This window comes from Rhinoraja longicauda, chromosome 6, assembly GCF_053455715.1.
Source record: "Rhinoraja longicauda isolate Sanriku21f chromosome 6, sRhiLon1.1, whole genome shotgun sequence".
Lineage (NCBI taxonomy): Eukaryota > Metazoa > Chordata > Chondrichthyes > Rajiformes > Arhynchobatidae > Rhinoraja > Rhinoraja longicauda.
Window position 1 is genome coordinate 56,614,929 of NC_135958.1, and position 27,741 is coordinate 56,642,669.

Sequence of the window (27,741 nt, forward strand, 5' to 3'; positions counted from 1 at the left end):
GGTTTATACTGAAGATAGACTATCTTTGATCGGACTTTGCTGGCTTTACCTTGCACCTTGCACTAAGCGATATTCCCTTATAATGTAGCTGTACACTGTGTATGGCTCGATTGTAATCATGTATTGTTTTTCCGCTGGCTGGATAGCACGCACCCAAATCTTTTCACTGTACCTCGGTACACGTGACAATAAACTAAACTAAACTAGATGCAAAGTGCTGGAGTATCTACCATTTATATTTTTCTAAAAATATTTAACCTATTAACTTAGTAATCAGTCCTCTTTTCTCTAACACTTGTTCTAATTCGATGTGAAATCATTTTGCAGACCATCATTCACCATTAACATTCGAGTATATTTTACGCACTCGATTAAGTTTGTTTTTTGTGAAATTGTGACTCAGAAATGATTTCACAATTCACACAAAGTGCTGGAGTAAATCAGTGGTCAGGCAGCATCTTTGGAGAGCATGGACAGGTGACATTTCGGGTCGAGACCCTTTTTCAGTCTGCCCATTTATGTTCTCCAGAGATGCTGCCTGACCCACTGAGTTACTGCAGCATTTTGGGGTTTTATTTGTAAACCAGCCTCTGCACTTCCTTGTGTTTACATAATTCACAGGTTTTAAGCAAATAAGATCAATTGATATTTTTTCCATTTCATTTTCCCTTGCATTGTGAACAGCAGAGTGTAAGTAAAAGCATTAGTAAGTAAGTAAGTAAAAGCATTAACTATTTTCAAAAGGACACAAAGTGCTGAAGTCCAGCTTTCTTCTCCGCTCTATATTCAGCCCGAAGAAGGGTCCCGACCCAAAATATCACCTCCATGTCCTCCAGAGATGCTGTGTGACCTGCTGAGTTACGCCAGCATTGTCCTTTTATGCATTAACCAACATCTGCATTTCTTTATTTCTACCAACAAATAATCTTCCTGTCAGCGTCATCTAATGTGGTTTCAAAAGTGGCTTCAAAGTGAAACTTGCTTATGACACTAGCTCAGATATAACTCAGGTTTCACTTTTTTTTTTGACAGAAGCAACCAGCAAGGAAGAAATATGTCTGCGGAAATATTCCTCTGCCTTTCGTTTTTATTCTTTCTAACAATAACTGCAAAAGATTCAGGTAAGAAACTGCTTCCAATGAAGTCTCATAAATAATAACTGCACACCAGAAATGTTTTGCCACGCGTGTTTGTTCCTCTTCAGGTTCGAACTTGCTCTGGAATGTAAAGTGGTCAGAAGTGATCATATATGTTCAATCTGTCTTTGGGATAGCCTTTGACAAATATTATCCAGAAACAAATATTATTAGAAGCAAGGAACTGCAGATGCTGGTTTACAAGAGAAAATGACACAAATAGCTGGAGTAACTCGGCGGGTCAGGCAGCAGCCCTGGAGAACATGGATAGGTGTTGGTTCGTGTCGGGGCCATTCTTCTGTCCCAACCTGAAACATCACCTATCCACGTTCTTCATTGCCACGGAATTAATCCCTTCATCTACGATTCTCCTTAAATCCCAGAGTTCAGGAGAGATTTTCCGAATCTAGGGTCTGTGGTCTAGTGTTTAATTTTCTCACTTTCGCGGTACATTTTGGGACGTGTTTCTATATTGGTAAGAAATTATAAAAATGCGTGCTGTCCTTCTCTTGTGCTATCTTGAGCCGTGATCTTTATTAGAGCATTTCAACTTGTTCCTTTGTAATGTAAATAGACCAGCTTTGCCCAGCATGATCTTCTGTATTCCTCAATGGACCAGAGTAGATCTTATTGCTTAGAAGTAACAATATCTTGAGGGATAGACCAGGCTTTGAGGTTATAAAGTATGGCAGTAATGCCAATGTGAAGCAAATTGTGCACACAGTATTCAGGTGATATGGCGAAATTTCATCTGTGACCACAGGGAAAAAGTTGGTGAAAACTTGAAGTCATCAAACAGCTATCACCTGCGAGGCTCATTAGACTTTAGAGAAACAGTGTGGAAACAGACCCTTCAGCCCACCGAGCCCGCACTGACCTACGATCATCGTATACGCTCACACTATCCTACACATTAGGGACAATTTACAGTTTACAAAAGTAAATTAACCTACAAACCTGTACGTCTTTAGAATGTGGGAGGAAACCGGAGCACCCAGAGAAAACCCACGCAGTCATAGGGGGAATGTAGAAACTCTATTCAGGCAACACCCATAGTCAGGATCAAACCCGGGTCTCTGGTGCTGTAAGAGAGCAGCTGTACCATTGTGCCACCATGCCACCCGCCTTATTTGATAAAAACAGAAAATATCCAAAATACTCAGCAGGTCGGGCAGCATCCGTGGGAGGAGAAACAGAGTGAGCATTTCAGGTTGGAGACCCTTCCTTAGAGCTGGAAGGAGTTCCTTCCTTCTTCCTAATTCTAATGAAAGGTCTTCAACCTGAAACATTAATTTTGCTTCTCTTCCCATGGATGCTGCCTGACCTGCTGAGTAGTTCCAACATTTTCTGTTTGTATTTCAGATTTCCACCATCTGCAATATTTTGTTTGTTTTCATAGCCTCCTTTGATTTGAAGACCAAAGAAGTAGCTACATACCATGAGAATATCAGTCTTTGGGGAAGACTGCAGAAGGGAATGATATTCTGGACGATACTGCAGTCAGTGATAAGTCAATAGAGTTTGTACTGCAACTTTTGCTGCAGAACTGAAGGTCAGACCGCAAAGTTGCAAAATAATCTGCAGCCAGTGACTAAAAGAAAAGGAAGAGCATAGAACATAGAACACAGAACATAGAACAGTATAGTGTAGTATAGGAACGGTTCATTTGGCCCACAATGTCTGTGCTGAATATTATGCCTAGATAAACTTTGATCTGCCTGCACGTTCCTTATCCCTCCATTCCCTGCATATCTATGTGCCTATCCAAAAGCCTCTTAAACACCATCATCTTATCTGCTTCCACCACCACCCCTGGCAGGTATCCACCACCCTCTGTGTTGAAAGTTTGCTCCCCAGATCTCCTTTAAACTCCCCCCCTCTCATCTTAAAGCAACGCCCTATAGTATTGGATGTTTCCGTCCTGGAAAAAAGGTTCTGACTGTCTTCCATAATTATTCCTCTCATAATTTTATATACTTTTATCACGTCTTATGGCGAGTCGTAGGCGAGGTACGTTGAAGTAGCCGTTTATTATAACATTAACAACCGTGACAATCAACGCATCAAACGACAGACAACCATAAATCTTACTGTCTCCGCTGGAGGACTAAACGAGACTGCCTCGTTCCCTTTACCTGCGTACTACCTCACCTGGTCTACCAATCAGAGGGTTCGATGGCTGGACCAATCCCTGTGTCCCTACAGTCTTCCCTTAGCCTCCAGCATTCCAGAGAAAACATTCCTAGTTGGTCCAACCTCTCCTTGTAGTTCCTACACCTCACACGCTCTCCATCTCCTGGATAACTTCCGGTTCCCAGGCCCCCACTCCCTCATCTTCACCATGGATGTCCAGTCACTCTACACTTCCATCCCCCACAAGGATGGTCTCGAAGCCCTCCGTTTCTTCCTCGACCGTAGAACCAGCCAATCCCCATCGACCAACACTCTCCTCCGCCTAGCAGAGCTGGCTCTTACCCTCAACAACTTCTCCTTTGACTCCTCCCACTTCCTCCAAACCAGAGGCGTAGCTATGGGCACTCGCATGGGCCCTAGCTACGCCTGCCTCTTTGTCGGGTACGTCGAACAATCCCTGTTCCAGACGTACACTGGCCCCATCCCCGAACTCTACCTCCGCTACATCGACGACTGCATTGGTGCTACCTCTTGCACCCATGCAGAACTCACTGACTTCATACACTTCACCTCCAATTTCCATCCTGCCCTTAAATATACCTGGACTATCTCTGACATCTCCCTCCCGTTTCTGGACCTCACCATCTCCATCACAGGAGACAGACTAGTGACGGACATTTACTACAAACGCACCGACTCGCACAGCTATCTGGACTACACTTCTTCCCACCCGGTCCCCTGCAAAAAGTCTATCCCCTACTCCCAATTCCTCCGTCTACGCCGCATCTGCGCCCGGGATGAGGTGTTTCACATTAGGGCTTCCGAGATGTCCTCGTTCTTCAGAAAACGGGGCTTCCCCTCCTCCATTATAGATGAGGCTCTCACTAGGGTCTCTTCTACATCCCGCAGCTCCGCTCTTGCTCCCCCTCCCTCCACTCGCAACAAGGACAGGATCCCCCTCGTTCTCACCTTCCACCCCACCAGCCAGCGGATCCAACATATCATCCACCAACATTTCCGTCACCTACAACGGGACCCCACCACTGGCCATATCTTCCCATCCCCTCCCCTCTCTGCGTTCCGCAGAGACCGTTCCCTCTGTAACTCCCTGGTCCACTCGTCCCTTCCTACCCAAACCACCCCAACCCCGGGCACTTTCCCTTGCAACCGCACGAGATGCAACACCTGTCCCTTTACCTCCCCCCTCAACTCCATCAAAGGACCCAAACAGTCTTTCCAGGTGAGACAGAGGTTCACCTGCACCTCCTCCAACCTCATCTATTGCATCCGCTGCTCTAGATGTCAACTTATTTATATCGGCGAAACCAAGCGCAGGCTCGGCGATCGCTGCGCTCGGTCCGCATTAACAAAACTGATCTCCCGGTGGCCCAGCACTTTAACTCCCCCTCCCATTCCCAGTCTGACCTCTCTGTCATGGGCCTCCTCCAGTGCCATAGTGAGGCCCGCCGGAAATTGGAGGAGCAGCACCTCATATTTCGCCTGGGCAGTTTGCAGCCTGGTGGTATGAACGTCGATTTCTCCAACTTCAGATAGCTCCTCTGTCCCTCCCTTCCCCTCCTCCTTCCCAGATCTCCCTCTATCTTCCTGTCTCCACCTATATCCTTCCTTTGTCCCGCCCCCCTGACATCAGTCTGAAGAAGGGTCTCGACCCGAAACGTCACCCATTCCTTCTCTCCCGAGATGCTGCCTGACCTGCTGAGTTACTCCAGCATTTTGTGAATAAATCTCCTTGTAGTTGATACCTTCTAATCTAGGCATCATCCTGACCTGTTTCTTCCCAGCTGTTATTAGACAATTGTATCATCCTATCACCAACTAGAGTGCGATTCTGAGCTACTATCTACATCACCGGTGACCCTTAAGGGCCTGTCCCACTTTAGGCGGTTTTAAGGCGACTGCCGGCGACTGTCAAAGTCGTAGCAGATCGCCGAACTTTTCTTTTACCCGACGACAATGACCACGACAATGCCTAGTCAGGTCGAGATTAAAGCGTCTTCGGAAACATCGCAAAATTCCCACGCTGTCAATGCTTCTCCGGCATCCTAATTTTCACTGAAATCACAGACAAGTCGGTAAGAACTTGAGAGTTTTGAACTATAACATCTTGTATGGGTTACTTAAAAACCAAGCTTCACTGTAACAAGGAATAAACTGGCTATACTTCCAGTTTACTAATAGCTGTATTTAAAAAAAAAAAATTCTAAGTGGTTAAGTGGATTTTTGTGAAAAGTGTGTGGGCATTCTTTGAAAATGTACGGGCGATGCATATCTGGTTTCTGGGTTGCATACCTGGGTTTGGAGCCCACATTAAATGTAATGGCTGATGGCCATAAACATTGCGAAATTCCCACGCTTACCTGACCGTCAAACTGTCGCCTCCAATCTACCTGTCAAATGTCCTAACGGTAAATAAATTGGCTAAACACAAGCATTTTATGGTATTTTGAAATTACTTTAATATAATGTGCTTCTAAATGGATCTAAGAGAACCTAGCAAACCTGGGGACAGCAGGCGACTGTGCCCGCAATAAGCAACGATACCTGGCGACAAGCCAGCTGTCACTCCGGATGATTTCTCTGCGATGCGCTGAGATCTACTACAATTCTTGGAAGACTCCTCACGATTATGCCCGCGTCACCCGGCGAACTGTCAGCGACAGCCTAGTCTCCGGCAGTCGCCTTAAAATCGCCTAAAGTGGGACAGGCCCTTTAGACAATCTTTAAACGGACTTTACTGGACTTTATCTCACACTAAATGTTATTTATTTTATCATGTATCTGTACACAGTGGACGGCTTGATTGTAATCATGACAAGTTCGTCCAGTGACCGGATAGCACGCAACAAAAAAGCTTTTCAATGTGTCTCGGTACATGTGACAATAAACTAAACTAAACTAAACTAAACTAAATTTGGGCCTCGATTGCGTTACTCCAGCATTTTGTGGTATCAATTCTTGAATTGTTGCATGAAACAAACTTCCTCCAGGGACACATCATTAATTGCATAATATTCTTACCTTCTCCATCTCAGTTTTTAAAGTGTGAAAATGTACTTACTGCTGACTGGTCGCTTGCTGTCACTGCACTGACAATATTTTTGATTGTGCAATTTTACAGGACTCTTTGTTTCCCAGTCTCCACGTGCCATCTATGCAGGAAGAGGAGAATCAGTTTCAATGACCTGTGAAATCACATTTACACTAGGATCGCCAGTCAGCACTCATTTTAAAAGGAATCATTTAATGAAAAAGGAACTGTGTTTCGTCACCATAAACTCTTCGTTCGTCGGTGAACCGTACAGGCCTCGGCTGGAGTGTAATGGAACGAAAGATGCAAAAAGGATCAATATTACTCTCAGAGATCTTCAGAAAAACGACACTGATACTTACTATTGTGTTTCTGAGGTAGAGAATGGTAGAACAACCGAACGGACTGCTGAAGAAACAATGCTTATTGTATCAGGTATGTTTTATGTATCAAATATTCATGGAGTATTATATACTGAAGTAGAACAGACAATTAAAAACTATGTGTGGGAAGCGACTGCAGATGCTGGTTTACATTTTCATACTTTAAAAACAAAGATGGAGAAGGTAAGAATATTATGCAATTAGTGATATACCCCTGGAGGAAGTTTGGTTCATGCAACCATCAAGAATTGGTAGTTTAATATACATTAAAACTATGTGTGGATGAAAAAAAAACATGGATATGTTTTCTTAGATGTCTCTTTGTTGGTTTCCAATCATTTTCAATACACCGGTCATAAGAGTCATAGAGTCTTACAGCGTAGAAACAGGCCCTTTGGCCCAACTTGCTCACACCGGTCAACATGTCCCATCTACACTGGACCCACCTGCCTGCGTTTGCCCCAAATCCATCTTAACCTGTCCTATCCACATACCTGTCTAAATGTTTCTTAAACTGGTATCCAAACTAAATATCAATTCTATTGTTTCTAATTATCTCTTCCCAGGGGAATAAATTAATGGCTCGTTACTCAACATATTTGTTTTCACTTTTCTGACTGAAAAATGAAGTTGCCGTTTTTAAGTGCCGTTTTGGACTTAATTCATAATAAAATCCCTTCCAGAATGTAGTAAGGGGCAGGAGGCAAAATGTAGTAAGAGTGGAGGCAAAATGAATTGGAGATGCCAGAATCTTGAGTAAAATAAAAAGTGCTGGAGTAACGCTGGTCAGGCAGCATCTCTGAAAAGAATGGATAGGTGACATTTTCAGTTGGGACTGTTCTTCAGCCCATCCATTGCTGCCACAGATGCTGCCTGACCCTTTACTCCAGAATTTTGTGTTTTACTCAGAGGCACGCAGAAATCTTATTGCCATTGCACAGCATATTGCTTGAAGAGTGCAGGAAGGTATTGCAGATGCTGGTTTACACTGAAGATAGACATAACATTTTGGAGTAAATCAGCAGGACAGGCAGCATCTCTGGAGAGAAGGAATGCTTGAAGAGGTTACAATAATAAAATTAGACATGCCAAAGGAAAAACTTTAATGGCCTGTATTGAATGGTCCTCTCTTTACTCATGTGAGATCAGATAAACCGAGCAATATCAGTTAATTAAAAATAACGGGTGTCAGCAGGATTATTTCATATTATTGTGGTCTGTTCTATTCGACCATATGACCAACACCTTTGGTTAGTTTAGAGACACAGGAGGTTTAGAGTCCACGCCAACCTTCAATTATCTTTGCAAACTAGGTCTATGTTCTACCACTTTCTCAATCACTCCTTGCACATTTGGGGAATTTAGAGGCTAATGAACAGACAAAGTTGTACGTCCTTGCAGTGTGGGAGGAAACCCTGGAGCACCCAGAAGAAACCCAGGCCCAAACCCAAACCCAGAAACAGGAAGAACATACAAACTCCATACAGAACAGCACCAGACGTCAGAATGGAACTCATGAATCTGGCGCTGTAAGGCAGCAGCTCTACCTACTGCTCCACTGTTCCACCATTAAACTGTGGAAGAAATATTATTTTTCCTATTCACAAATCTCATACCTCCTGGGAGTAACTGTTCCCTTTGCTGGTCTCTAAACGATAACCCAACCCAGTAATGGATTAACAGTTTTGACAGAAGGCCATTTGTCCATTCTCCTGTCAGCAGTGGCAAGTGGAAAGATTCTTGGTTCAACACCCATTCCGAGAGACATGAGTAGATAGATTGTGTCGAAGTCTTTAATAATATATTGCTGGGCGATAGTCTCCTTTGGATAAGGTGTTAAAATGCCATTCCTTCTGCCCACTCAGCTGGGTATAAATTTCCCAGACCACTATTTGACCAATATATCTCCCCAAACCAAAGTTCAATACATTACGAAGAAGTTGCCAGGACTTGATATTTACAAGACTTGGCAACATCCTCGTAAATCTTTTATGCACACTGTCCAGCATAACAACATTGTTCCTATAACAGGGTGACCAAAACTGAACACAGTAGCCTAACTGTGGCCTCACCAATGTCTTGGACAGCTGTAACATAACCTCCCAACTTGCATACTCGATACTCTGACTGATGAAGGCTAATGTGCCAAAAGCCTTCTTGACCACCTTGTCTAGTTGTGGTGCCACTTTCAAGGAACAATGTGCCTGTAATCACAGATCACTCTGCTCTGCAACACGCCCCAGGGCCTTACCATTCACTGTCGGTTCTGCCTTGGTCTGACTTCCAGAGATAGACACAAAATGCTGGAGTAACTCAGCGGGGCAGGCAGCATCTCTGTATTGAAGAAATGGGTGACCTTTCGGGTCAAGACTCCGCCTCAGACGGTCTCAGAAGGGTCTCGACCCCAAAACATCACCCATTACTTCTATCCAGGGATGCTGCCTGAGTTCATCTAGCACTTTCCTTTTGCTCATGATTGCAGCCTCTACAGTGTATTGTGCTTCCTTACTCCCATTTGTTAGATTCTCATGCTTTGAAATGTGACCCATTTTGTGTGAACCTTGAAAACTACCAGTGGTGCATAGAAACCACCACTGCATTGAACTGCTTCTAAAACATAGCACAAAAAGTAAGGAAATTTGTGTTTGGTAGATTATTTCTCTGTTGTAACAATGCTTCTTGGCAATAAATCTTATACCGTTGGAAAGCCTGTTTATTTCCCTTATAAATGGTGCCACATTTGTAAGGAACATGCATTTGTGGGATGAGCAGCAGAGCTGAGTATATGGGTTGCGCCCATGAAAAATTTGCCAAATCTTCTCTGCCAATGCCAAACAGCTTATTCTGCCATTGACTCTTGTTCGGTGTTGTTTGGTGGATTGGATGATTGAAGTCTGAAGAAACAAGACATATTGGCAATTTAACAATTTATTCATTTAATAAACAGGAGCCACAGTAGCGTGTGGAAGAACCATACACAGCCATAACAGCCTGGCACCTCCTCATGCTAGTCACCAGCCTGGTCACACACTGTTGTGGGATGGCATCCCATTCTTGTCAGCACCTGGGGGTACCAGAAGCTCAAAACAAGAGTCAATAGCAACAGCAGAATAAGCTGTTTGGCATTGGCAGAGAAGATTTGGCAAATTTTTCATGGGCGCAACCCATATACTCAGCTCTGCTGCTCATCCCACAAATGCATGTTCCTTACAAATGTGGCACCATTTAAAAGGGAAATAAACAGGCTTTCCAACGGTATAAGATTTATTGTCAAGAAGCATTGTTACAACAGAGAAATAATCTACCAAACACAAATTTCCTTACTTTTTGTGCTATGTTTATATAGTGGGATGAAACTTGTTAAAGTCTTGAGGGGTTTGGCCTTATAAACCAATCTGCTGGATCTGTAAACAGTTTTCTTTTTTCTTCCTGAACATTTTTAAACTTGAGCTTATATATATTTTTTTAAAAGGCTCTCATATTTGTGATTTAGTTATCAAAAACTTCGCTAATTTTCAATGTTCAATTTAGTAAATCAAGTATGCTGACCTCCACATTAAATGTCTTTGTTCAAGATCCTTAGAATTACTTATTTAAAGAGTTCATAAGTAGTTATAGGGGCAGCGTTAGGCCATTCAGCCTATCAAGTCTACGCCACTAATCTATCTTTCCCTTTCAACCCCATTCCCCTGCCTTCCCCCCAAAACCCCTGACACCCTTGATAATCAAGTATCTGTCAATCTCCACCTTAAAAATATCCATCGACTTGACCTCCACAGCCGTCTGTGGCAAAGAGTTCCACAGATTCACTGCCCTCTGACTAAATAAATTCCTCCTCATCCTTTCTAAACATACGCCCTCTTATTCTAAAGGGCCTGTCCCACTTAGGCGATTTTTTTGGCGACTGCCGGCGACTGTCAAAGTCGTAGCAGATCGCCGAACTTTTCTTTTACCCGACGACAATGACCACGACAATGTCGAGTCAGGTCGAGATTACAGCATCTTCTGAAACATCGCGATAATTCCCACGCTGTCAATGCTTCGGCGTCGTGGTTTTCGCTGAAATCACTGACAAGTCGGTAAGTACTTGAGAGTTTTGAACTATAACACCTTGTATGGGTTACTTAAAAACCAAGCTTCACTGTAACAAGGAATAAACTGGATTTACTTCCAGTTTACTAATAGCTGTACTAAAAAAAATAGTTTTAAAAGTGGTTCAGTGGAGTTTTGTGAAAAGTGTGTGGACATTCTTTTAAAATGTAAGGGAGATGCATATCTGGTTTCTGGGTTGCATATCTGGGTTTGGAGCCCACTTTAAATGTAATGGCTGAGACCAAAAACATCGCGATAATTCCCACGCTTACCTGACCGTCAAACTGTCGCCTCCAATCTACCTGTCAAATGTCCTGACGGTAAATAAATTGGTTAAACACAAGCATTTTATGGTATTTTGAAATGACTTTACTTATTTTAATATTATGTGCTTCTAAATGTATGTTAAGAGAACCTATCAAACCTGGGGACAGCATGCGACAGCGCCCGCAATAAGCTACGATACCTGGCGACAAGCCAGCTGTCGCCGAGAAATTTCAAACTGTTTGATTTCTCGGCAACACGCTGAGATCCACTACGATCTTTGGAAGACTCCTCACGATCATGCCCGCGACACCCCGGCGAACGTTCGGTGACAGCCTAGTCACCGGCAGTCGCCTTAAAATCACCTAAGTGCGACAGGTCCTTAAGGCTGTGCCCTCTGCTCTCACACCCTCCCACTAATGGAAACATCATCTCCATGCCCACTCTATCCAGTTCATGAGATAAACACTGAAGATTCATTGTACAAGACGATGTAGCGAATGGTATTTGGCCTTCAGTGACACAAATATTCCGTCCTATAACTTTTTATCTTTTTTAAGGGGTTCATGATCATTTTATGAAAAGCTGATGATGTAATGGACAAATTAAGACATAAGTATATGTTTTTATATTTTATATTCTCAGATGAAACCAAGCAACCCTGCAAAGATAACTGTGCTGAAGGGTGCAGCAAAGTAGCAGTTTTTCAGGATCCACTGATGATTGCAATGATTATTCTTGCAGTTGCGAGCTTCTGTTTTGCACTTGTTCTGTTACTTCGACATGTAAGTTCCTAATTTATATTCATCAAATATTTATCATGCCTTGAAATATAAAAAATAACGGATTATTAAACTGATTTGAAGAAATTGATTTGAGGGCAGCACTGTGGCACAGCAGATAGAGCTGCTGCCTCACAGCACCAGAGACCCGGGTTCGATCCTGACCTCTGTCTGCATGTGATCCATATCCCTCCACTACCTGCATATCTATATGCACATCTAAATGCCTCTTAAATGCCGCTATGGGTGCACATGGGAGTGGGCAAGAGATGGTGGGTGCTCTGAGACACAACAGACTGCAGATGCTTGAATCTGATGGATGGGAAGGAGAACAGCTGGAGGAACTCAGCAGGTCAGGCAGCATCTGTGGAAGGAAACAGGCAGCCTGGATGAAGTGACCCGACTCGAAACGCCGTCCGTCAATTTATGCATTCGATGGTTTTAGATAGAAAGGGAGGTTGGGCAAACATGGACTCTTTGGAGATTGAGGGGAGAACTGATGGTAGTATATATAAAATTATGAGAGGCATAGATAGAAAGCCTGACAGTTAGAACCTTTATTCCCAGGCTGGAAATGTCAAAGACGAGTGGGTACAGTTTTAAGGCGAGAGGGGCAAAGTTTACAGGAGATGTGCGATCATTTTTTGCACAGAAAGGGGTGAGTGCTTGGAATGTGTTGTCCAACAGAATGTGTTGTTGGGGGCAGATACGATAGTGGCATTTAAAAGACTTTTACATGGGAATGTGGATAGGCCGGGAATGGAGGAAAAAGGATCACTATCTATACACTGAGGACAGCTCAATTGTAATCATGTGTAGTCTTTCCACTGACTGGCTAGCACGTAACAAAAAGCTTTTCAATGTGTCTCGGTACATGTGACAATAAACAAAACTAAACCAAACTGAACTAAATGTGCAGGCAGACAAAATTAGTTTACCTTGGCATCATATTCGGCACAGACATTGTGGGGTGAAGGGCCTGATCCTGTGCTGTACTGTTCCTATGTTCTTCCCTTCCAAGTTACAATCCACCCTGATTTGGGGAAATATTGCTATTCCAGCTTCTTCGCTCGCTGTAAACCTTGGACCCTCTCTTCCCAACAGCACCATGGGATTACCCAGAGAGATTCTCTCATTCAGGAAGCCAACCCACTACTACTTGTTAGGGGTATTAACAGCATGTATGTCCACTGTTCACCTTTCCAAAATTAAATTAGGGGAATTGACAGGATGAATGCACAGGGTTTTTATACCCTGAGGAACCAGGGGGTTTAAGGTGAGGCGAGAAGGTGTAAAGGAACCTGAGGGACAAATTTTTCACTCTGAGGGTGGTAGGTAAATGGAATGAGATGCCAGAGGAGGTAGTTGAGGCAGATATAATAACACCATTAAAAAACACTTGGACAGGTACATGGAAAGGAAAGGTTTAATGGAATATGGGCCAAACGCGGGCTAATGGAAGTAGCTTACGTGGGGCACTTTGTTTGGCATGGACGGGTTGGGCTGAAAGGCCTGTTTCCGTGCTGTGTGCCTCGATGGCTGAAAAGACATTTGCTCGCATTCAGGAGACTCTCAGTCTGAAGAAGGGTCTCAACCCGAAACATCACCTTCCTGTATTCCTTTTCTCCAGGGATGCTGCGTAACCCTGTTGAATTACTCCAGCTTTTTGTGTCTATCTTCGGTTTAAACCAGCATCTGCAGTTCCTTCCTAGTATTTTCTAGAATTCTCTCTTGCAACTTTGTAAGAAGCGAGATATCAATAGACAATGTGGCAGAAGATGGCCTATCATTGTGCAAATAATGTGTCAACCAATATTGATTCCAAAGACCTTTATGCTTAATTAGGTTAAATAAGGGTGCAAGAATGTCTGTGTTGAAAATTGTGAATTTAAAGAAAAAAATAACGTTTAAATAATTGTCTTAATTTTTAGGGGAAAAATCACTATCAAGTGGAACAGTCTAAACGAAAAGGAGTTCCAAACTCAGTGTATGAAGATATGAACTTGGTACGAACGCAAAGCATGGCTCATTAGTGGTCAAATAAAATGAGCCTCAAACATTCGATTCAGTTATCGATGAATGGTAAAATGCACCATCGGAGTAGGATAGGACTTGGTGGAATCTGCAAAGTTCTTAAACATTCTCTTCACTGTTTTGTTTCAGCGACGTAAACATTTATGGAGTAAGATGGAATTGGAGATGCTGAAATCTTGAGCAAAACACAAGGTGCTGGAGTAAATCAGCGGGTCAGGCAGCATCTGTGGAGGGAATGGACAGGGGACGATTTGTGTCGGGAACGTTCGATCAGTCTGAAGAATGGTCCCAACCCAAAACGTTACCTCTCCATAGTCTCCACAGATGCTGCCTGATCTGCTGAGTAGCTACTCTAGCACTTTGTGTTTTGCTGTACAAGATGGGTGTGTTTTTTGGATGGCTGGTGTTGGAACAGAACATCATTTGTATAATGTGCAGACTAACTGTTCCATTACTATGTACATGCAATAAACACCGTGTAAATATTTTTAGCTTTCATTTAAAATAAATCTCTCTCTTTCACCCCACCTTCAGTGTTTTTCAATATCTATGAGCTTGTTCCACACAACGGGGAAGAAACACACTCTTCAATCCATGTTGCACTTGCAACAGAAGTGTGAAAAAATGGTCACATTTGTTTCTTTGAGTGGCTTCTGATCTTTAGTTATCGTTCCCACCTTTGATTGCAAAAGGATCTTTATACTGAAGAAAACAGTGAATGCAAATCTTTACAACAATGCGCCCACATCATTGTGTCAATTATTTTAGTCTTTCTTCCTCACTCATGGTATGTGAATGCTGCTGGCAGTGTCTAAGCCTAACTCTGAACCAAGTTGGCAAATGCCAACAACATTGGTGGCTCTGGAACCACTCGTGGGTCTAACGAGTTCGAGGGCAGTGGATGGACACGCAATGAAATGCAGATGCTGCAATCTTGCTGAGAACATAAAGTGCTGGAGTAAGTCATTGGGTCAGGAACTCCGATCCGTTGAGTTACTCCAGCACTTTATGCCCTGAGTAGATGTTCATCCTCCACAAAACGCAGTGAACTAAATGGGTTTGAAGTTTAGAGCTTAGAGTTTAAAGATACAGAAAACTCTCGCAATAATGGACCTCTGTTTAGTGGATTTTGGTCATAGCGGACCGAGGCTCTCGTTGCAACCCCCTCCTCCCTCCCCCCCCCCCCTCCTCACTTCCGCCAGTTAACGATCTGACCCCCCATGGTGGGAGCCTCTGGTGACGGGAGCGGATAGAGCGAGAAGCATGAAGACGGCGTGAGTGCCGGGCCCATCCCTAGTGCAACACATGTCGGGCCGGGGGCTCTGCGGCTCCCCAGCCTGTGATTTAAACCCCCTCCCCCCCAACACCGAGTTTCTTCCCTTCCGGCCTTGGGTTAAACGTTACCGCCCCCCCCCCCTCACTCGGTTATAGTGGACAATCGGTAATAACGGACACTATCCCCCTCCCCCATCCCTCCCCCCCCCCCCCCCCCCCCATGGTCTGTTATTGCAGGGATTTACTGTACAGCATGGAAACAGGGGCTTCGGCCCATCAAGTCCATTCAGCCCATCGATCACCCGCTCACACTAATTCTATGTTATCCCACTTTTGCATCCACTCCCCGCACGCAAGGGGCAATTTATGGAAGCCAATTAACCTACAAACCAGCACATCTTTGGAATGTGGGAGGAAACTGGAGCACCCGGAGAAAACCCAGGCAGTCACCATGAGATCGTACAAACTCCGCACAGACAGCACCAGAATGTCAGTGTCCAGAATGAACCCGGGTCTCTGGCACAGTGAGGCAACAGCTCTACCGCTGTGCTACTGTGATGCCCTTAATTGTTATCCAACAACTACCTGCTACTTCTGAGACCAACTTTCAGAATTAGCACCATCAAACAAAAACAGAAACTGTTTCTCCCAATTCCTTTCTTTATACCCCAAAGGTATTATTTTGGCGGAACGCAGGAGACTGCAGATGCTGAAATCTAGACCACAAAACAAACTCAAACAAACAAACTCAGCGATTTAGGCAGCATCTGTAGAGTGGGGGGATGGTAGGAAATGATGATGTTTTGTGTTGACACCTTACACACGGTCCTGATGCAGGGAACACCAAGTCTGAAGAAAGGTCCCGACCATAAACGTCACCCATCCTTTTTCTCCAGAGATGCTGCCTGACCCGTTGCGTTACTACAGCACTTTGCGTGCATCTTTGCATGTCTTGCTTTGCTGTCCTTGTGGCATCAAACAAATGCATACTCCTGCCAAAAACTGACGCTATTTGAGTTTCCTCTTGCAACCACACATCGATTAAGTAAGTTGAGGTTGTAATATAGGCCACGCACCTCATTGTGCAATGGCAGCAGGGTGGTAAACAGTGGTGTTAATCCGCAAAGGTTTTATGGAGGCTGTGCAGTGCTTCAGTACATACTTCAGCATGACCTCCTGCAGGCTGTGTTGTGACAGTCAGATATATTCACTTGCGCATTTCAGGCAAACTACATCGCATCTTTCATCAGGATAATGCTCTTCAGGACAACAGCCGCCACAGCTTAGCTTAGTTTAGATTGATCTGGTTTAGTTTAGTTTAGGCACAAAATGGTGGAGTAACTCAGCGGGTCAGGCAGCATCTCTGGAGAACAGGAATGGGCGATGTTTCGGGCCGAGACTTCTTCAGAGTGAGAGGCAGGGGAGAGGGAAACTAGAGGTATGAAGAAACAAACCAGAGCTGGCACCGATGGCCCAGGAGCCCACAATGGTTTATTGTTGGCTGGTGGAGGAGGTGATAAGGAAGAGAAACAAACAGTGAAACTAGTAGGACGACTAAGGTGGCAGAGGGACAGAGAGAGAGAGGAATGCAAGGGTTACTTGAAATGAGTTTAGGTTAGCTTATTACTGTCATGTGCACTTAGGTACAGTGAAAAGCTTTTTGTTTGTGTGCTATCCAGTCAGAGAAAAGACCGCGCATGAATACACTCAAGCTGTCCATGGTGCACAGATGAAGAATAAAGAGTACAACATTTAGTCCGATTAAAGATAGTTCAAAGTTTTCCAATGTGGTAGATGAGAGGTCAGGACCACACTCTAGCCATGTTTCAGTTGCAAAATAAATTGCCTGGAAGAAACTGTCCCTGAATTTGGACAGGGAGGATCTCTGGGGAGGATCTACCTCCCATGAAACACACCATAGATCAGAGAGTCCTCCATTACACAACTATTCAGGTGGATCTTGACTAGGACCCAAGCATCCTTTTCCAGATCTCCCTGGCAAATGCCATGTCCACAAGGATCCATTGCACAACTCCCTGCTGGTAAAACCTTTCTCCGTGAAGGAGTGGTGGCTGGGAATCCTCTTTGGTAATGTTATTGGTTTATAGTGGGAACGTGCAAACCCCACACAGGCAGCACCCGAGGTCAGGATTGAACTAGATGTGTGATGCAGTGAGGCAGTGGCTCCACCAGCCACGCCACTGTGCCACCCTAATGATGTGACCATTCCACGTCCCAATTCTTAATGCAAATTCCAATTTACTGTTCTGGGACCTTAACACTGGTCTAAATTCTATTCAGCCTTTGCACTTGTCAGGTTAAGCCTTTCAGGAGCTTGTCCTGTTCCCTGAAATGACGTCTTGAAAATCTATATCATAAATTCTGACAATTTTTGAATTTACAGAAATTGCAAGTTTTTCTTGAAGTGTCCAAGTAATAGGAAGGATGACTAGTTCTGATGAAATAGAAATAATCGTACAAGTTCACAGATAGGACCAGTTGAAAGTGTATATTAACTGACTTTTGGCACTTCTTATTATCTCTCTCAGGCAGATGTCATGATTTGAATCTATCTGTCTCAGTCTGTCTGTCTTTCGATCTATCTTTCCATCTATCTGTCTCGTTCTCTCTCTCTCTCTCTCCCTCTAGTCCACTAAAAAGCAACATTTCACTGAACCATGCGATCAAAACAAAACTGCAACAATATTCAAATGAAATCCACCAAGTTCTTGATTTATAAGACTATAAACAATATGTTATCTTTTTTGAAAATATTCTTGGTGTAAAACTGAATTTTGAATCAAGGTCTCACGATCTTTCTGAAATGCTGTTATGAATCGAAGAAACCTGTAGCAGTGATTTTACAAAATCATATTCAGAAAACAAAATATTAAAGGCGATATTTCAATGTGATGTTAAAACTGACCACTAAATATCAACTTTACCACAATATGTGGCACCTTTATAAAAGTCAAATTGTGACTACATTTTAACTAACATATACCATCTTCAATAACCTCAGAAGCTATTTTATATGAAATGTTGATTAGTATTTATGTATATGTTTGAAACTTTTAATAGTAATTGTCCTTGTATTCATTTTCATCAGTGAGATTTTGAAATATTTTTAGAATATAGTTTTATTGTACTCTGTTCTAATTTTCAAGCATCTTTTTCAATGGCCATTTCTATTTGATATTGATATTTGGTTAAAGTTGAAGTAACTGCCATTGGGAATACTTTGGTGGCAATTTGTAATTTTTTGTGTGCATACAATACCTTCGCGTTTTTATGGTTCACTGATTATGTATGCCAAATCTTCTCTGCCAATGTCAAACAGCTTATTCAGCTTAATCTTCTCTGCCAATGCCAAACAGCTTATTCTGCTGTTGCTATTGACTCTTGTTTTGAGCTTCTGGTACCCCCAGGTGCTGACAATCAGGTGCCTGATTGGCACCTAATTGGCAGCATCTGTGAGCATGGGCCCTGCTACAGTGGTCAGTAGGTGTCTGCTCCAAGAATCGGCATGCCACGTTTGACTGATCTGGATAGGGCCCGTGCGATAGGGCAACTTCAAGCTGGTGTGCCGCAAAACCAAGTTGCGGCATTATTTGGAGTGAGCCCTAGTACCATCTCCAAAGTGAAGGCCAAGTTCCATATAACGGGGGATGTCAGAGACAGGCCGCGAAGTGGGCGTCCCAAGAAGACGACACCCGAAGAAGACCGTTTCCTCACCCTGTCAGCACTTAGGAACCGTAGGCTGTCTTCTACAGATTTGCAGTCAAGGTTTGCAGGACGATATGGCCGACGGCTCTCTGCCCAGACAATTCGGAACAGACTGCACGCAGCCGATCTCCGGTCTCATAGGGCTGCCAGGAGGCCTGCCATGACTGCCCTTCACCATCAGGCCCGTTTGCGCTGGTGTCGGGAACACGTGCACTGGAACCTGAACATGTGGAGGAACGTTATGTTCAGCGATGAGTCCAGATTCTGCCTACGGCAGTTGGATCATAGGGTCAAAGTGTGGAGAAGACGCGGAGAATGCTATGCTGATTGCTGCACCGATAGAGTAACATCTTTTGGTGGAGGCAGTGTGATGGTGTGGGGCGGCATCTCCCTCACTGGAAAAACGAGGCTTGTCATCATTGGAGGCAATCTCAATGCTGAGAGATATCGAGATGAGATTCTGCAACCAGTGGCAATCCCATATCTCCACAGTCTGGGACCGAACTCTATCCTCCAAGATGACAATGCTCGCCCCCACAGAGCAGGGTTTCTCAGAGACTACCTCCAGAATTTGGGAGTGGAGAGGATGGAATGGCCTGCCAGCAGTCCTGACCTCAACCCCCTTCAACACTTGTGGGATCAGCTTGGGCGTGCTGTTCGTGCCAGAGTGACCAACACAACCACGTTGGCTGACTTGCGACAAATGCTGGTTGAAGAATGGGATGCCATCCCACAACAGTGTGTGACCAGGCTGGTGACCAGCATGAGGAGGAGGTGCCAGGCTGTTGTGGCTGTGTATGGTTCTTCCACACGCTACTGAGGCTCCTGTTTATTAAATGAATAAATTGTTAAATTGCCAATATGTCTTGTTTCTTCAGACTTCAATCATCCAATCCACCAAACAACACCGAACAAGAGTCAGCGGCAGAATAAGCTGTTTGGCATTGGCAGAGATTTGGCAAATTTTTCATGGGCGCAACCCATATACTCAGCTCTGCTGCTCATCCCACAAATGCATGTTCCTTACAAATGTGGCACCATTTAAAAGGGAAATAAACAGGCTTTCCAACGGTATAAGATTTATTGCCAAGAAGCATTGTTACAACAAAAAAATAATCTACCAAACACAAATTTCCTTACTTTTTGAGCTATGTTTTTTATAATAAAAAAGTATTGAACAAAATGATTTTGTGGCTGTCCTTTGGAGTGTGTTTGTGTAAGCATTAATACTGAAAACGTGGCTCACAATGGTTAACTTAACATGCCATCAGTTGCGATTGTTTTCAACACTATGCATCACGCACCTGACCTTTACAGCTGGTATTTACTCTGTGGATTTTTTTTTCAGAAAGCTCGTTTTTCGGAACCAAAACTTTTGTGGTTCCACGTCAAATGCATTTACGGCATAGCCGTTGACATCTGTCATTACTAACATAAAAATAGACAAACCTTCTCAATATGTGCAAAAGGTTGGGTACTTGACTGAGGGGAGAATAATAAAAAGGATTTGAAAGAGCCGTTTTAATGGGATTATGTTTATTTCCCTGCAAACTAGTTGAATAACTTCTGCATTTGTTCAATGGTGCTTTATTTGCCACATGTGCAACTGCACAGTGAAATTCTTTTTGTACATATTACACATGTAGGCACCGCCATGTTTGGCAACATTATTCAAAGTCCAAAGTCCGATCGGCCCGCAGTCTCGATGTACTGGAGCAGTTCTCACGAACCGCCGTCCCTCTTCTCTCTTGCACGGCCATCTTTGTGTCCCGGGGCTGCCTCCTGTAGGCGCTGGAGACTTCACCCTCCCACCGGCCCTTGCTCCTCATGTCCAATGTCGCCATCTCCCTCCCGGTAACACTTTCATTTGTTCTTTGTACTACCCAAAATCATGACGTTGCCTAATTATCGACATTTAGTCGTTAACCCAATCCCTTTACCTCATCAGCCAAATCAATATTTGTTTCTAATTTGATAGCTGAACTGTCATAGAAGTCGCATAAAAATTATTAGAGTCATAGAGCATGGAAACAAGCCCCTCAGCTCAACTCATCCATGCCAACCAAGATGCCCCATTTTAGCTCGTCCCATTTGCCTGCATTTGACCCTTGTCTCTCTGAACTTTACCTATTCACGTACCTGTACACATGTATTTTAAATGCTGTTATAGTATCTGCCTCAACTACTGTACCTCCTCCGAAGAAGGGTTCTGACCGAAACATCACCTATCCATGTTCTCCAGAGATGCTGCATGATCCACTGAGTTACTTCAGCATTTTGTGTCCTTTTGAGTAAACCAGCATTTGCAGTCCCTTGATTCTACCTCCTCTGGCCGTTCATTCCATACACCCACCACCCTCTAAGAGAAAAAGTTGCCACTCAGGTTCCCATTAGATCTTTGCCCTCTCATCTTAAACCTACATCCTCTCGACCCAAAACATCACACATTTCTAATCTCCAGAGATGCTTAATATCATATCATATCATATATTTTCAGCCGGAAACAGGCCTTTTCGGCCCTCCAAGTCCGTGCTTCCCAGCGATCCCCGTACATTAACACTATCCCACACCCACTAGGGACAATTTTTACATTAACCCAGCCAATTAACCTACATACCTGTACGTCTTTGGAGTGTGGGAGGAAACCGAAGATCTCGGAGAAAACCCACGCAGGTCACGGGGAGAACGTACAAACTCCTTACAGTGCAGCACCCGTAGTCAGGATCGAACCTGAGTCTCCGGCGCTGCATTCGCTGTAAAGCAGCAACTCTACCGCTGCGCTACCGTGCCGCCCTGTCCCGCTGAGTCACTCCAGCTATTTGTGTCTATCTACATCCTCTGTTTCTTGATTCCTTTACCAAAGGTTAAAAAAAAAACCTGTGCATTCACCCTATCTATTCCCCTCGTGATTTTCTACATCTCAATAAGGTCAATCCTCAGTCTCCTGTACTCCAAGGAATAAAGCCCAAGTCTGCTCAACCTTCCCATATAGCTTAGGCCCTCATGTCTTGGCAGCATCCTCATAAATCTTCTCTGCACTCTTTCCAGCTTGATGACATTCTTCCTATAGCAGGGTGAGCAAAACTGAACACAGTGCTCCAAATGCAATCTCGCCAACATGTTATAAAGCTGTACTGTAAAGCTGGACTTTAACATCGTGGATCTCACGGTCCCTGGTTAGAGACCGACTTTGGGAGCTCGAACGGCAGGAGCTTCGGCCGCCCAGACGCAGGAGTTTCGACCGTCCCGACGTGGGAGCTTCGATCACCACGACTGCGAATGGTTCGACTGTCCCGACCACGGGAGAATAAGAGGAAGTAGATTAGACTTTATTGCCTTCCATCACAGTGAGGAATGTGGGGAACCTGCTGTGGTGGATATTTATATTAACTTTTATGTAGTTGTGTGTCTTGTTGCTTTTTTTAGTAACGCTGTGTAGTAATCCGAGTTTCACTGCACATTAATTGGTTAATAAACAGACCTTTGAACCTTTGAACATTGGAACCTTTGATTCATTGTTTTGTCAGGCTTCTGTCACTGCTGTGGCTCAACCCACACTCCAGGTCTGGTTGTATTTCCGGCCAATGTTGACTTGGAAATGTTGTGGTTGGACAATTTTACACGTGGAGTCAATCTAGCGTCTCTGCTCGTCTTCCATGCATACACATGACTTTTAAGGTTGTGATTAGACGTTAGAGATATAGTGCAAAAACAGGCCCTTCAGCCCACCGATCATACCACACACTAGCACTATCCAACACACCAGGGACAAGTTAAACACATCCTCTCTGCCTGCACGTGATCCATATTTAGTTTAGTTTAGTTTAGTTTAGAGATGCAGCGCAAAACAGACCCTTTGGCCCACCGAGTTCGTGCCGACCAGCGATCCCCATGCACTAGCACTATCCTACACACCAGGGAAAATTTATTATCTTTACCAAAGCCAATTAACCTACAAAACTACACGCCTTTGGAGTGTGAAGGAAACAGGAGCACCCGGAGAGAACCACGCAGTCACAGGGAGAACTCCATACAGACAGCACCCGCAGTCGGGATCGAACCGGGTTCTCTGGCACCGTAAGGCAGCAATTCCAACACTGTGTCACTGTGCCACCCTAGTTGCTGGATAATTGTTTGTCAAAATGAGCCACATTGGCGCTTGGAGCAGGCAGCAACTCAAGGGTTAAATCTCACCGGTGCATTCAAATTACAACATTAAGTAGAGCCATGGTAAAAGCATTTTCTTGAATAAGCTGAATTTTAATGAAACATTTATCCATTTAGTTTGGACTTAGGTCATTTTACCTTTGTATGATTAGACCCTGGTTAAGTTAGTTTGGGAGTAGATACATTGTTAAGAGACCTTGATGGATTTGGACCGATCAGGTCCAGAGTTAGGTGGCAAGGAATCCTGCCTTCTGATTTTTACTATCTTCTTCCCCTTTAGAGATACAGCATGGAAATAGGCCCTTCAGCCCACCGAGTCCACGTAGACCAATGATCACCCCGTTCAATAGCACTGTCCTGCACACTCAGGGCAATTTACAATTGTTTTTACTGAAGCTAATTAACTTGCAAACCTGTACATTTTTGGAGTGTGGTCACAGGGCTAGCATGCAAACTGTACAGACAGCACCTGTAGTCAGGATCAAACCCGGGTCTGTGGCACTCTAATGCAGCAACTCTACCACTGTGCCACCGTGGTTATCACAGCTCAATCCAGTTCAATCTGCACATTGTAGCGACCATAGGGATTGGTCCTGAGAGTCGAGCCCTCGGATTGGCCAGCAAGGTCAGGTGGTGGTTTTGGCGCCCAAAACCAGTGAGTGGGAAGAGAACTTCGATGTGAACAGTTTGAGTTAATGGTTGTCTGTAATCTCGTTTGTTATCCTTTGTAATTGAATATTGCTACCGCAATAAACTTCTTTAACAAAGTACAAGCCTCCAGACTCGCCATATTGGTGACCCCGACGTGATCTAGCCGATCATCTACCATGCAGGGACAAGACGCCTCTGCTTCGGTTCTAACGCCTGGCGTACCGCAGCTAAACCCGGTCAGCGTTCATCTTCCTCCGTTTTGGGCGCATCAACCATACCTTTGGTTTACCCATGCTGAAGCGCAGTTCCACCTGAGAAACATCTCGGTGGATGAGACAAAGTATTATTACCTGGTCAGCGCCCTACCGCATTTTCTTGAATAAGCTGAATTTTAATGAAACATTTATCCATTTAGTTTGGACTTAGGTCATTTTACCTTTGTATGATTAGACCCTGGTTAAGTTAGTTTGGGAGTAGATACATTGTTAAGAGACCTTGATGGATTTGGACCGATCAGGTCCAGAGTTAGGTGGCAAGGAATCCTGCCTTCTGATTTTTACTATCTTCTTCCCCTTTAGAGATACAGCATGGAAATAGGCCCTTCAGCCCACCGAGTCCACGTAGACCAATGATCACCCCGTTCAATAGCACTGTCCTGCACACTCAGGGCAATTTACAATTGTTTTTACTGAAGCTAATTAACTTGCAAACCTGTACATTTTTGGAGTGTGGTCACAGGGCTAGCATGCAAACTGTACAGACAGCACCTGTAGTCAGGATCAAACCCGGGTCTGTGGCACTCTAATGCAGCAACTCTACCACTGTGCCACCGTGGTTATCACAGCTCAATCCAGTTCAATCTGCACATTGTAGCGACCATAGGGATTGGTCCTGAGAGTCGAGCCCTCGGATTGGCCAGCAAGGTCAGGTGGTGGTTTTGGCGCCCAAAACCAGTGAGTGGGAAGAGAACTTCGATGTGAACAGTTTGAGTTAATGGTTGTCTGTAATCTCGTTTGTTATCCTTTGTAATTGAATATTGCTACCGCAATAAACTTCTTTAACAAAGTACAAGCCTCCAGACTCGCCATATTGGTGACCCCGACGTGATCTAGCCGATCATCTACCATGCAGGGACAAGACGCCTCTGCTTCGGTTCTAACGCCTGGCGTACCGCAGCTAAACCCGGTCAGCGTTCATCTTCCTCCGTTTTGGGCGCATCAACCATACCTTTGGTTTACCCATGCTGAAGCGCAGTTCCACCTGAGAAACATCTCGGTGGATGAGACAAAGTATTATTACCTGGTCAGCGCCCTACCGCCGGAGACATCCGCGCGGGTGATGCAGTTCATCACCTCCCCTCCGGCAGAGGGCAAGTACGAGGCGCTGAAGGTACTCATGCTCCGAACCGTCGGATTCAGTAGGCATGATCGAGCTGAGAGGCTTATGCACCTACCGGATCTCGGAGATCGGCTGCCGTCCGCCCTCATGACTGAAATGTTGGTGCTGGCAGGTGAGCACAAGGATTGCCTCATGTTCGAGCAGGCAGTCCGAGAGCAACTTCCAGAAGATGTTAGGCTTATGCTCACGGATTGTTCTTTTAAGGACCCCGTGGCATACGCGGAGAAAGCTGATGCGCTCATGGCGTCGAAATCGAAAAAACACAGTTCGATCAACAGGGTCTCGGCACCATCGGGCAGCCCGCGGCGGCACTAAGATTGCGCCGCGACTCCCGCCATTTCTCCAAAACCCCGCCAAAAAGATCCGCACAAGCGCGGCTGGTGTTATTATCATCTGAGATGGGGTGGAGAAGCCCGCAACTGCTGCTCACCTTGCACTTCCTCGGGAAATGCCTCGGCCGATCGTACATAGAGGCAGTTGCGATTGGCCAGAACCGACGCCTTTACGTCAGAGATTGATTCACAGACACAGAGTTCTTGGTCGACACGGGAGCCATAGTCAGCATCGTGCCGCCGACCGACCTCGAAGCCCGATCGGGTAAGAGAGGGCCTACCCTCATCGCGGTCAATGGTAGCCCCATCCACATGTATGGTACGCGGGCAATGTCTCTGCCCTTAGGCACCCGCACGTACGAATGGTCGTTTATCGTCGCGGAAGTCGGTCAGGCGATCCTGGGTGCAGATTTCCTCTGGGCCTTTTCGCTAGTAGCCGATGTCCGAGGTAAAGGCCTTCGACCCTCCGCTAGCAGCGATGAGCCCGCTGCTCCACCGCCGGCCACCCCACCCAGCCCAACTGTCCAGGCCGTCGTCGCGGCCTCCGACCCGTATGCTGCAGTCCTGGCTGAGTTTCCGGAGCAGTTCGTTCAGCGTTTCGACGCCCCTTCTGCAAAGCACGGCGTTGTCCATTACATTTCTACCGAGGGGCCCCCCGTTTTCGCTCGGGCCCGGAGGTTGCCGCCGGACAAACTGATGGTAGCGCGTGAAGAATTTCAGAAGATGGAACAAATGGGCATTGTCCGTCGTTCCGACAGCCCGTGGGCCTCCCCGTTGCATATGGTCTCCAAAGCATCTGGGGGGTGGAGACCATGTGGGGATTACCGGCGTCTTAACGCCGTCACCACGGCAGACCGCTACCCCATACCGCACATCCAGGACTTCTCGTCTGGGCTGGAAGGTGCCACGTGTAAGGGGTTTCTGTGCCGAGCTTTCGCCCGACCTAAGGTCCCCGTGCCTTGCTCTGATCCCTTGACCAGGCCGCGCACACTGGTTCCCCGTGAGTGGTTCGACCCACTCACCCCTTACGGTTCTAGACACTGGACTTAGATGCAGGAGCTCTTATAGTGCAGAAAAACTCAACCAGAACAGATTTGAAAACCAGGGTTTAAATGAAAAGGCTTTTATTCAGCGCTTGGGACTATTGTCCATGAATATTTATACATTGCTATATGACATACCTATTAAACACACATTGAATCACATGAATACCTTTGGTTTATTAATCACAAAATGCACAGTTCACAAGACATGTACCCGAATACCCTTTTCGCTGAATTCTTAAACACACACAGTTCCACAAGACATATACCCGAATACCTTCTTCGCTGAATTCTTAAAACACACAGTTCTACAAGACATATACACGACTGTAAGATGGGGAACGTACGGCACATCGCAACCTTGACCAACACAGATTTTAATACACACCCAACGTTTATTCACAACCACCCTCCCCTCTACACTAGACTAAGTCCAGGATATGCAGGATTTGGAGTACATGCTCACCATGGGGTTATTACTGGGGTTACTGGCTGTTCGTTTTGCAGTATTTCTCCTCGAGTTGCGTGCCTGTTCCTCTCTCTTGCATCCGTTCTTCTTGCCTGTCGTTTCTTCCTCCTGCATTCGTTGACTTCCTTCTGACTCTCTTCTTGACTTCAGTTGACTTAACTTGACTTAACTTTTCCACCCAAAAGTAGTGGCCAGTTATACTATTTCTGACCCGTCCTATCTCCCGCCAGATCTTGGAATCTCTTTGTTCAAAAAGATATGTATGAGTTTTCTTCTGATCTGCGCTTATGTCCGGGGATACCGGGGATGGCCAGACGGTGTTAATTGGTATTTCGTTGTGAGGTGATGGGTGTTAACTGGTTTCCCATCACCTACCAGGTAGTTTTCTATGGGCTATTGTGCCCCCCTCACCGAGATGAACTGTTTAGGTCGGCTTGGGGCATTGTGAGTATGCTGATGTCAGCGCCCCAGTGTCTGGACTCCGACCTGGTTTCGTAGGTTTCTGCATGGCCAATACCCATCCTTTGTTCTGGCCGTGGCTTTGCAGAAACCTAGAGACTGGGTTGTAAGGTTTTTACTTTTTGTGGCTGGTCACGAGGTCCTGTGGCCATTTTAGGACCCACGGATTGTGACATCCTTTGTTAATCTGACCGCAGCCTTTCTCCGCTATCAGCCCCAGTCTCTCGTTTAAAATGTTCAAACTGCAGCTCTTTGGTTTGGTGTTGCTTTCCAAATGAGGGAAAACTTCTCAAATCTTACACACGGTATTCTCCAAAATTGATTTGGTGCGGGGTACCACCAGATTCC

General features: G+C 45.0%; 1 protein-coding gene across 1 annotated transcript; it reads left to right on the top strand.

Annotated features, from left to right (window-relative positions):
• The first annotated feature begins 1,037 nt into the window (after nt 1-1,037).
• On the top strand, nt 1,038-14,129 carry LOC144594902 (uncharacterized). Its single transcript, XM_078401825.1, has 5 exons — nt 1,038-1,121; nt 6,409-6,753; nt 11,703-11,842; nt 13,771-13,845; nt 14,003-14,129. Exons 1-5 carry the CDS (start codon nt 1,055-1,057, stop codon nt 14,051-14,053), a joined length of 678 nt encoding a protein of 225 aa, XP_078257951.1. The 5' UTR covers nt 1,038-1,054; the 3' UTR covers nt 14,054-14,129.
• Nucleotides 14,130-27,741: the final 13,612 nt, after the last annotated feature.

What these genes read in the sequence shown, in the direction of transcription:
- LOC144594902 (XM_078401825.1), top strand. Translation starts at nt 1,055, where the DNA reads ATGTCTGCGGAAATATTCCTCTGCCTTTCGTTTTTATTCTTTCTAACA. An exon ending in AATAACTGCAAAAGATTCAG is followed by an intron (nt 1,122 to 6,408) that starts GTAAGAAACTGC and finishes GCAATTTTACAG; the next exon opens with GACTCTTTGTTTCCCAGTCT. An exon ending in AACAATGCTTATTGTATCAG is followed by an intron (nt 6,754 to 11,702) that starts GTATGTTTTATG and finishes TTATATTCTCAG; the next exon opens with ATGAAACCAAGCAACCCTGC.